General features: G+C 44.4%; 1 protein-coding gene and 1 long non-coding RNA gene across 7 annotated transcripts in view; one reads left to right on the forward strand and one right to left on the reverse strand.

The window, feature by feature from the left end:
* The window catches only part of LOC114016255 (uncharacterized), a 196239-nt gene that overhangs the window by 162275 nt on the left and 21801 nt on the right, over nt 1-12163 (reverse strand). The window lies entirely within an intron of this gene.
* GLRA1 (glycine receptor alpha 1) overlaps nt 1-12163 on the forward strand; it is a 40912-nt gene that overhangs the window by 20002 nt on the left and 8747 nt on the right. For both annotated transcript variants that reach the window (XM_014281048.3, XM_005440589.3), the window contains exons 3-4: nt 864-931; nt 9521-9744. In XM_014281048.3, the coding sequence (XP_014136523.2) occupies nt 864-931; nt 9521-9744 (292 nt within the window). The remainder of the gene's footprint in view (nt 1-863; nt 932-9520; nt 9745-12163) is intronic.

Genomic DNA, 12163 nt, shown 5'->3' on the forward strand with positions numbered 1-12163 from the left:
TGGAATCTCCTTCCATGCAGATGCAACATTTCCACCTCAGATTTGAATTGGATCACAATATTGCCTGGCAAACCATACCGATCCCTTTGGGCACCAGCACCACATGGACAGACTGACCCCCCATGCCCTCTAACCACAACCTCTTCAGCCCCTAATCTTTACTCCTCTTTGGTGGTCCCTTCACTTTTCCAATATGAGCAAGCTAAGCAAAGCTTCAGTCTGAAAGCAAATAAAGCCTGGGGGAAGCATGGCCCAAAGTTTGGGAGTACCTTCACCCAAAACAGGACAGCCAGGGAATTTCTGCTGGCAGAGCCTGAAGTCTTCTGCCCAGCTGTGAGCCTTAGCAGGTACCACCATTATCACATGGAGTGCCGGCTGCTCTGCCCAGCCTGAGCCCCACAGCACACTCTGCTGCACTGGTTCCGCAGGGAGCTCAGAAGCATTTAGATAATTTAAACTAGTATTTGTAAATTATAGAGCTCTAAACAAGAGGGCCTGTCAATAGTCTCTCAGCTTTTTCCTGGGATACATTGCTATCATGGTCAAGGTGAGCTTGCCACCTCTACAGCAATGCTGAGAGATCTAGAAAGCTGTCCTGCCTGGCTGTGATCTATTCCTTGTCATCATAACAGTTCACAGAATAGATATATAAACACCCTCCCAAACAGGGAATCAGAGGCAAAGCAAAAGCCTTGCCTGATGTCAAGCTAGCATCAGAATCAAGACTGGACTAAGCCAGGTCATCTGGGCCTTGTTCCCTCACTCACCCCGATCCCACAATGGGTTTTAACACTACAGAGTGGAAATACTTTGTCTTACAGGCACATAGTGAACTGCTGTTCCAATCTCTATTTGTCATGCAGGCCCACCAGTGAATGTCAGCTGCAACATTTTCATCAACAGCTTTGGTTCGATTGCAGAAACGACTATGGTAAGTAAAAAAAAAAAAAAAAAAAAGAAATCACAGCACAGCTGCTCAGCTTCGTTGCACTCCAGCAATTGCAGCATCACCCTCTTAGGCATGACCAGAAGAAAATATTGTCTGTGTTCCCAAGTTTACCCACTGTTTGAGTAAATTGATCATCAACACACAAGACTCACATTGCAGGTAGTTGAAAATCACAGTCTCTATCTGCGTCTCTACAAAAACACTGTACAGGCAGAGTATAAAGGTCAGAAAAGGAAATAGTCTTTTCTGAAGACTTGCCTAAGGCTCCAAGCACAGAGTCAGTTGCAGATACTTTATGTTGAAGTGCACATAAATCCAGAAGTTTGAAACAGTAAGTGAAGGGAAAGGGGCTGAACTCAAATTCAGTCTGCAGCAGGTTCCAGATTCCCAAAGATTAAGAGAATCGCTGCATGATTATTTTCTTGGAGACATTTTTGTTAGACAATGATTTTTGATAAAGTGTCAAACCCAATACTTGCAAGTTAAGGCTCACTTCCAACGAAATTAGTGAACATGGCTAAAGGCTGTATCTAATTGGCAAGACACTAGGAGCAGGGATCACTAGAACAGGAGATAATTGCTCCACCTGAGAACTATTAAAGATTGGTTGTGACATAATCAGTGAGCAGCAAAGGAAAACTCTGGAGGTATAGTGCCTTATCTCTGTGCTAATTAAAGATAATCCAGAAATATGGTGTTTAATTACTCTTTAGTAATTCTTTTTCTAGAAAGGTGTTGAATAAAGAATGCAAGACTCCAGCTTCAGGCATTTTGTGTGTTCAGGCAGGATATTGTAGGCTTTACATACAGATCACACCCCTCGACTTGAACAAGTTACTCATGCACACCACTGTCAGAGGACATCAATAGCTCTGTATCTGGAACTATAAGTCTCTTCTGATACTATACCATTCTTCTGGAAATGTTTGGGGTTGGGGCCAGTTCAATCCTGGTAGTAGAGAAAAAGCTGTTACTCTGTTCAAGCACAGATAAACACATTTTGTACTTGGATTGCAGAATTTGTCAGAATTCATAGCTGAGAAGTGTATTCGTTTATATATAAAGCAAAAAAAGAACTAAAACCAAAAATACACATCTGTTCCTAATGTACTATTTTATTGGATACCTCCTTTGGTATTACAGGCAATAAATATTTTATTCCTAAACAATCTAGCAGAGACTATCCAGAGCACAAGGGAGAGGGGCAGGCCCACAAAGGATCCCTGTGCATCGTACAGAGCACATTACAATGACATGGTTTTCAATACCTATCATACATCACAAGATGCATCAGAACAACCATACAAAGATGTCAGAGAATTCCTGTAAGCAGAATGCTCCATAAAATTAGCATAGACTAGCATGAGAGAGAGATATGCAGTCCACCTTTAAGACATGCTGCAGGGATTCGCTATCCTCTCCAGATGCCACTCATTTCATAGTCTATCTTCCATAGAAAAAATTCCCATGGGAACCCAAGAACACCCTCTGGGCACATTGCTTTGTCTAGAAATACCCAAACCAGCTCTGACAAGCTAGTCCAGATGTCAAGCTGACGCAGCACTGCACACAGCCTAATATAATGCACTTCTTTGGGGACAGCAATACTGCTTGTAAACACTGACAAGAATACAAGAAACACAAGGACTGAAACATTTAAAAATGAGATCTCAGCAAGCTAGAGCAGTCTTTGGGATTTGCTAACTTGAGATTTACTCTGCAGGGAAGCCAGTCCCCCCCCACTGTTTGAGGATGCAGCAGGTCAAACAGGCAGTGTCAACTCCCCAGCACAGCCCTGGGAAGGGCAGGAAGTCCTGCCATGAAGGGAATTTTGAGGGAGACCCAACTACTTTGAATTTAAGCAAGAGGGGGAAGCTGGGGCAGGGAGAGGCAATTCAACATTTTACCAAAGAAAGTACTAGTCCATTATTGACCCCCAAGATTGATGATGGTAACACTCCCCCAGCTGCTTTAATGGCCAGAAGTGAAAAGTGAAATAACAACATGATGGTTTAGACACCCATCATTAGGCACCCTAAGCCTGGCCAGGTTCAGGTTCTGAGTACTACATCATCCTATATTTGGTTACTATTGCACTACTACCTGCAGGAGAAAAGTCACATGTTTTTACAGATACCACACATGCAATTAGAGAAGGCTTTAAAATATCTCTGTAGTGGGGCTGTTAGTTTCTACAGCAAATACCACTGCTACTATTTAAGTTTACATGGCCTGAATCTCACAAATCGGTGTAAATCATGAGGCCATCATACAGAGGAATAGAGAAATTGAAGGTGAACACTCACAGCTCAAGGCATCATGGAAGGTAGAGGAAGAGGAAAAAAAACCCCAGAAAAATAGAACTAATGTATTTGATGCAGCCACTTGGGTCTACAAACCTCAGAAAGGAGGATTATGAGTTGGGGCCAAGAGAAGGCACAGAATTCCTAGCGTGGGCATAAAGCTGCTATCTGACCCACAAAGGTTCAAGATGAACAAGGCAAGAAATGGGGACCTGAAAACTGCTGCAAGGGTAGAGGGAATAAAAAAAGGCAGATAGAGCCATTCACCAAACCAAATTCCCCAAAGCACAGCTGACTTAGAGCAAGGGAAGTAAACTCTTTTAAGGATCCCACAGAACTGGAGACCTAACATAAAAGCTTCCGGTGGTGCACATAATTGATTGGACATTTATGTTACATTGCACTCACAGCTTACATCCATCAGCCTCACTTGCAATCAGCTCTAAGGACAAGGGAACCTGTGACTGGGAACACGTCTCTGTGAACCCAACAAGTGCTTCAAGGGGAAGGATACTACCAGCTACACCACGCAGACAAGTGCAGCCAGCCTCCTTCTGTCCCAAAGCATTACTGCAATAGTGCATCGACAGCAAGGGATTCCAGAGGACAAATGCAAGATGCATCCACTCTGCTTTTTATTATTATTAAAAACACCAAACAACCCCCAACCACAAGCTGTTAAGCCCCCTTTTGCTCTTCAACAGTATAAACACCTTCCCTCCAGCCATACCAGAGTAGGAAACCTATAAGCAAAACTACAAATTCTTCATTCAAAATGAAACAGAAGTCAAGCATCTAGGGAACAGGGTCTTAGTTTTGACTAGACTGCACCAGCTTTGGCTTTTCTTTGTAGCATGAAACAACTGGTAGGATTATCTGAGCAATTAGTCTCACAAATTTCCTACTGTAACAATAAACTTCAAATTAAGCTATGCCCTTGATCTCTCTTCCAATGGAAGCTGCTATTTTATAGATTTCTCACTGGCTTAGGCAGCTGGGAGCATTTTGTATGCAGTGAAGGCATCACTTAAAGTTGCTAGGAGCTGAACTCAACACTTAAGATGACCTCTTCCAGTCTCAAGTTTTAAAAAAGACCCACATGCAGCAAACAAGAGCATAAAACAAAGAAAACCACAAAACAGCCAGCACAGGCTCCCCTAGACACAGGGTATACATGCAAATTTATTTTTGCTGCTTTCATGCCATAACTATCCCATCTGGAAAGAGTAAACCAAATGTAACCTTCCAGCCAGCTGGAACACAGCCACAATTGGTCCTCCAACATCTCCTAAGGACAGGAGAAGCTGGAGAATGCAACTATCTGAATGTTTAATACTTGTTCAGAGACACCTATATATAATACTGCCAACAAGGTAACAAACCACCCTGCAAAACAGACAACAATTTACTCCAGCCTCACAAGCCACAGCGCAGTAGGTAGCAAATGCAGCCGATGAAGTGCAAGGGTCACACGCTTAATACTGGGCCCACTCACCCTAAGTTCAGCGAAAAATGTAAATACCAACACACAAAGCCTGTAGCAAAGGCTAGGTTTTGAGCTCAATTTTCTGCAGTCAGTCATTCTTACAACTAGCCACCAGCCCCACAGAGATGATAAGCGTTTAACAAGTCACACGACACAAAATGAAAGTGTTTTCACGTCTCACAGCCCGCTGCAGTTTCAAGGTTAGACCTGCAGTGTTTTGGCTATCTATGTGGTTGAAGTTTGTATTTGTGCTGAATAGAAAAGAAATAAAAAAACCCAAACCCCATGAAACAGGGCTACACAACTCAAATACAAGGACACAAATAAAAAAACCTACAAACCAAAGAAAAAGACCATACTACTATACTCCTAATTTTGAAACGCAGGACGCTGGCTACAGCCCACTCATCAGCAGCTCCATCCTCAGCCCAGAAAGACATACTTTCCCCTCCCTTTTATAAAGACACCCAGCAAAAGCTGCTGCTTTAAGCTCCAGCACAAAACCCCACACCTATTAAGCACTACTGCTTTCACCACAAACTTACATTCCTCAAGCAGCGGATGTCCTCCTCAACAGTACCTCCAACACAACTACTGGCCATAGCACCTCCCCACTTGGCCCAGCTGTGGTTTTCACATCAAGCTTCAAATTAGCTACTTGGCTACAGCTGTGGCAAGGTAACAAGGTCCCTTATTAACCTTTCCAAAGTCTGCTTCAGGTGTCGCTTGTTTTAGTTTGTTTGGTTTTTTTTAAATCAGCCAGTTGTAGTGCTCCTTTGCAGGGCAGCTAGCCTTAAAAGTGTGTTTAATCCCATTCTTAAGAATTAACTCAATGCTAATAAAGCCCCTTGTGCCCTGCTGTCCAGGTGGGATAACAGAATCCCCTCCTGAAGGACTTCAGTCCCTGCCCTGTTTTTTCCATCAACAAAATGTAAATTTATCAAAGTGAAGTCTCTCAACAAAACTATTCAGTGAGGAGGCTCATCTGACAGAACCCCTGAGCCAGGTATTGAAACTTACTGAGTTCCCTGACAGCCTCCATCCCCTCTTCCCAGCGTGACCGCCAGCCTGCCACTGCCTTCATCAGCTTACTCATCGTCAGGTGCCAAGACTGGAGTATCTTGGGAAGGAAAAGTCTCAAACTGATCTTCTGTTTCATTGGCTCCTTGTGAGGTCACTAAGCAGAATTTCATTTCAGCATTATCAAATTGAACTACTTTGAGCACTTCAGTTATTTTCTTCTTGTCCTGTGTCATTTTCCCCTTGGGAGTAAAATCCCTTTGTGCCAGATTGCAAAGCTCCTGAATGCCTCCACAACACAAAGTTGCTGCTCTCCACTCCCAAACCAGCCAGAGGAGCAGGCTGCACAAAATAATCAATGTCTGAATGTGATTGGCACACAAATGAGGAACTCAAGTGATAATAAGGATATGGAGAAAGACATTTCTTTTGCTGAATTTTCAGCCCCAGTAAGACCTTTTTTTTCTCTCCTTGAAAGTCCACATCAGAAATTGGTCCATTCTGTCCATCATTTAGGAATAATTTAGGACTTCTTGTTGATGCTAATAAAAATGTCATACAACAGCATCTAGAATAAACACTGTATATCTCCAGACAGTCAACAAATGAGTGGTTTGGCTCATCACCTCTCAGTTTGACTGCAGTGCCTAGGCACAAAGCTTTCAACACACAGGATCCTCTAGCTGGTACGGAAAACTGTAACACTTATCTTAGGTTATATCACAGCCCCAGACATACCCTACTTGTTCTCCATGCCTCTTCTGGCTCCTCAGGCAGTGCCATGTCCAGTTTACAGCTTGTTTTTACATTTACATTCAAATAAGCCTGGGCACAAGACATCTAAAAGGCTGTTCAGCTTCAATAGTGCAGTGCGTTCAGCTATCTGTCATAAGGGAAAAGGTATCTGGGAGGAAACAACCATCCTCAGTGGCCAGGCCAGGACTGCGGAACAAACCCACTGAGAAGGAAGATCTTCATAAGCACATACACACAGAGATAGGTAAAATACTAATGCCATAAAATGGCAAAGGCAGAGAACTGCATTCAGTGCATGTATTACATTTCTTTGTCCTTGCCTCTTTTTATGTCACAGCATAAATGCTCAGCTGTTCATATTCCAAAACAAAAAATATCCACTGCAAACACTTGTCTCAAAAGAAAGACCACAAAGAGTAGCATACACCAGAGTTACTCACCACACCGCTGAACAGAGGCAGTTCAGTCTCTCACACCACATGTCCATGACAGGCCCCTGCGCTGTTCCCATGCAGGACACGAGTACAGGGCACTTGGTCTCTGGAGACGAGTTAGGAGGGGCTTTCTTACAGCCATCTATTGTGAGAAGTTAATTTTCATTTGCCCCACAAGCCATGATTAAGATTCCTCATCATGATGACAAGAATTATAGCAGTCTTTCTGTGTATGGCCTCTTATACCTGTTGTGGTAGCAACATAAACCACACTACACCTCTCTTCTCACCCTCCCCTTTCTTTCCCTTTCCTTTCCCTTTCCTTCACCTTTCCCTTTCCGCATTTTTTGGAGCTGAAGCAGTGAATTTACTCCAGCAACAAAGCTTATCTGTGGCAACACAGGCTGCTGTAGGGAGATTGGCTCCATTTCACACACACCGACACACACACACACACACACACACACACCAGCTTCCAACACTCCATCAGGCTGAGAACACTTCTGGGCAGCTACCACTGAAGTTTCTTCCAAACATGAGTTTAATTTGTGTTGTACATGACATAAGCCCCCAACAGGAGCTGACCTGCTAGCGTCTAGCTTATTTGTAGCTGAATAAGCAAAACAACCTTTTGCTTTCTACCTATTAGGTCAGCGACGTTGATTTCCCCTGACTGCAACGGCTGCAGATCCTTACACACAGAAAAGGGTGAACTGGAAGTATACAAGTAGTTCAGGGAGCTGTTGTGTGCCATGGGAAGCAGAAATTCGGGGTCACTTTCCCTTTTCAGGTTTGCATGGTTGGCTAGTCCTGCACTGAGACCCTGGTTCCTATCTGTCCACAGCTATTCGCGTTTTCTCAAGACACATTATCCAGGGTCAAGAGAGATGAGTAATCAAGTCAAAGGGATGCACTAGGACTTGCGAAGGTGACATTTGAAATATCAGCAGAAGAAGAGAGTGTCGCAACTCTTTTTCATGTTCAGAGGTCTGCTCCTTTTAGCTTCAAGTCTTTGGTCCGTTTGCTGTTGTCACAGTCATTACTGTCATTAGCAGTTTCTGTGCTCTGAGGATGAAGGTGGCACTAAGTGGCCTGAAACAGATTCTAGACCATGGGCTTGGCCATGAACTGCCCCATCCAAAGCACAAGGTACCCAAGACACAATCCTCACCCAGCCCTACACTGTGACTGGACTCCACAAGAGTCATGTCCTCCTGGACAAGAGGCTGTAGGTTCATACTCCAGCAAGCACCTGAGGCAGCAACATCAGAAGGACTCCCATCCACATGCACCCTTCAACTCCAGAGCTTTGTGTTCTCCAGATGGAAAGAACAGACCTGAGGCAGAGTCAGGGAGATCCCCTCAGAGGTGCCAGAAGGTCTCACTGAAAGCAATGTCCTAGTGCCTGCAGCAGGTATTAGATACTGTCAAGCACGTCAGACACCCTCCATTAAGCATCTCTTAATAAAAGTCTTCAAAGTACATTAGTATTAGAAAGGCACCAAAGAAACCCTTAATCATGATAGCAACTATTAGTTTGGGCCAGGGCAGTGAAATTATATGCTGCTCTTCAGACACAGTCTGCCTCTATACTTAGAAAATGTCAATTAATTTATGGACAGGGAGCTTTTATCCCTCTCCTGACAACTGGCACGTCCTCTCCCCATTTCAATATGTTGGCTCACTTTCTTATGTGAAAGTCAGCAGAAAAGGGGCATGCAGATCACCCTGGGAAGCTCTTGGTCAGACAGGGAGAACAGAAACGGCTTTTAATTGTCCAGGAGAGTGTCTAAGCTTGACCTCAGCAGCCAACCTTGGCCTGGGGAACTCAGGGGAGCTGTAAGACACATGGTTATGAGGCAGATGAAGTTTTCCTTAGCGCTGGGGGACTAGCTTCAGTTAAAGAAGATGGCCATCCTATAAAATCTGTAGCATTTCTGGCATTTTGACATTAGAGAGGGTAACCCAGAACACTCGCTCAGGATTAGGAGAGCAGACTTCGTGCACATCCCTCTCATGTTCACACACTCTCACCAAGGGCAGCTGCTCCCATCCGTTCATCCGAGTTACCCTTGTATGAGCAGACACACAGGGAATGCCTCTCCCATGGACAGCCTGTCTCACTGTGTCTTTTCCTTTCACAAATCTGGAGGAACCATAGATTGTCACAATATGGGCTTGTTCAGCACTGAAAGGGAGTTGGCTCTGGCCTCCTTTCCCCTTAATCCTCTGCAGCAGTTACCATGCTGCCACCAGCCCTCACAGCCTCTGCAGCTGAACATCACTTCTGCAGCCGCGGGGTTCACACTAGAGGTCCTGACACTTCACACACAGCTGACAATTGCTGTGACAGAGGGATGCAAGGATAGGCATCTGCTCATGTTATGAGATAGCTGTAAGCTACAGAGCTAAAGATTAGCAACAGCTCCTTGAGAAATAACGCCAACAAGGATGGCCATAGCTTGGGAATGTAGGCCTAGACGTGGTTTGGTTTTGAGAATGATTTTAGTACATGCTTGCCAGTTTTCAGCATTTTCAGCACTACCTGCATGTCTCTGCTCCCACTCTGCAGGATTACAGGGTGAACATCTTCCTGCGACAGCAGTGGAATGACCCACGGTTGGCGTACAACGAATACCCTGATGACTCCCTGGACCTGGACCCCTCTATGCTGGACTCCATCTGGAAGCCTGACTTGTTCTTTGCTAATGAGAAAGGGGCACATTTCCATGAGATTACAACAGACAACAAGCTTCTGAGGATCTCCAGAAATGGCAACGTCCTCTACAGCATCAGGTGAGGTAACTCAATGGGAAGACTCCACCAAGGTAGGGGTGGGCAGAGCTAAACTCCCACTGTGCAAGCCTAAAAAGAGAAAGTGAAGGCTTTGAACATGCTGTTGGATAAAAGAAATTGAGGTGGGTTTTTTTTTAGGGAGTTCATACAATTAGCAGTGTCATAGCAATGTGGTGGGAATAGATCTCTGGAGGTCTCCCATGCAACCTCATCCTGATGATTGACAACAGATCAGGTCAGGTGTGGCTTTGGCCAAATCAAAATACCCCACAGATGGTGCCCATGACTTCTGTGGGCAGCCTGTGCCAGTGTTTCATCCTCCTTCTGGGGCAGATTCCTTCACGCAAAAAGCACTGAAAAGTGAAACACAGCCTTATTTCCCTAACAAATATTGTTTGTTTGGGGTTTTTTAATTAAATTCAGCTACACAAGCTAAAAGAAAGAAAGAGGTCCCTAAGCACCTCCTTCATCTGCACCTTTATATCCAACATTAACCTGTGCTTAAGAGCAGCAAGGTGCAGTTCCCTGTTTGCATGTCTAAGCATGTCCTTATGGGAGCAGAGTTATGTGCTGTAAGTGAAGAGGTCTTTCTCCAGCCACCTCAAGAAGAGGTTGGCAGAAGTGTGGAATCCTTCTGAGAAAGCACCACCAGCTACCTGAGCTTCAAGTCCTAATTTTGCATTAGTAGCTTCCCTTTGACAGAAAACACAAGAAACACCATTATTTTTCATCATCTTTAAATAAGAAGACACCCATCCCAAAGGACTGGGCAGCCTGGCAGTACTCTGTCCCACACCAATGAAGAGCCAGAGAGAGAGATAAATTTTCCTGTGCCCCATGCCCCCCTCTAGAAGTCAGGATCTTGAGAAGGACGGTGCTTCTGAAAGGCACTGAGATCGCACACCATGGGCTGGGCTGCCCCTGGGACAGCAGAGGCCACTGCACAGCTAAGGGTACTTCCATACCCCCAGGCACCCCTGCCTTCAAGACCTGCTAAGACAAAGCTACACCAGGAAATGTATTTTCAGAAAGTTTCATTTGGAGAAGGGAGGGAAAAAACTTGAGTGAAAAGGAGAGTCTGGGAACTGCCTCCTTACATCAGTAGCTGAATCTGCTGGAGCAGAAGGATGTCGGTACTTCAGCCACATGGTCACCACTTGCAGGTGCTTCCACAACAGGTAGTAAAGGAATAACCAGGAAGGTGTTAGTCAAAGCATATTGAGACAGAGGGTTGGTCTGGGAAGGAGTCTAGCTCATCTCTAGCTTTCTCAGTCCAAGGACTTCTGCTCCTCACTAGTAGATTCCTTAACATCCCTACTGTAAAATTACTTGAGATATTATACTAGCACAAGCCTAAAACTAGCTGCACTATGTGGAAACTAGTAGAAGTCCATGAAAACTATGTTTTGAAAGCTGCAGCATTTCCTGACAAGAGATTAGGGAAACTGCTAAACAGAGCTCCGTGGTTTTGCCTCCGCATAACTATTCCCATTTATCCCTTTATCACTAGCCACAAGAATCCATCAGTGAAGCTGAACTAATTGTACTGAATTTCCCACAGGAAATCAGTCCAATCCTCCACCTTCACTTCCAAGCCCATCTACTCTTTATTTTAAACCAATGGCATAAAGATCAAACTTCATGAGCTTAAAGAAGGAAATTTAACTCTATCTCACAGACTTTTCCACCTCATGTATAATGTAAATTTGCATAAGGTACACACACCCCATCTCACACTGCAGCTCCCAGTGGTAGCCATGGGGAAGAAAAAGCAGCACAGAGCTGTAAAACAGAAAATGAACAGCTTAATGCTGCAATGTAGACAGCATCCATCAAACATCAAGGTGGTTCCAGCCCAAGGACCGGCGCCCTCATGACTGAAACAGTACGAGAATTGCCATGCTCGTTGGCTGAACATGGAAACCTCACATTTCTTAATTTCTAAAAAAAAGGCAGGTAATAAAACTGCCACCAGCAACCTGGCAGAGAGCATGGCACAGAGTCCCGTTCCAGGTGTGTTTGCAGGAGCACAGACAGGGAATACTGGGTCACCCCAGCCCTGGGGCTGCTCAGCAAAACAGAGCAAAGACTCAGCAGGGGACATGGAGCAAGGTGGCTGAGCTGATCACCTTTTTCCAGGCAAAAGTTGAAAACACTTCAGTTCTTGTTTTCTAAAAAGAACTTTCCTCTCTCCCTCATCTCCAAATGAAAATGTTGGTTTCTTTTTAAGAACATTTTCCTATGAAAATCAAAAAGAAAGAGGACATTCGTGATGGAAGGGCACAATGCAAATGCGAAGAGTTTCCAAAAGGAGTAATAGTCTTTCCCTTTTTAAAAAAAGTTTCCATCTAAAGTCTCTGCCATTTTGTAACTGGCTCTTTGCTACAACTATTTGCAACAGTCAGACTTGAATCAAGGC

Source organism: Falco cherrug, chromosome 8 (assembly GCF_023634085.1).
Source record: "Falco cherrug isolate bFalChe1 chromosome 8, bFalChe1.pri, whole genome shotgun sequence".
NCBI classification, from domain to species: Eukaryota; Metazoa; Chordata; class Aves; order Falconiformes; family Falconidae; genus Falco; species Falco cherrug.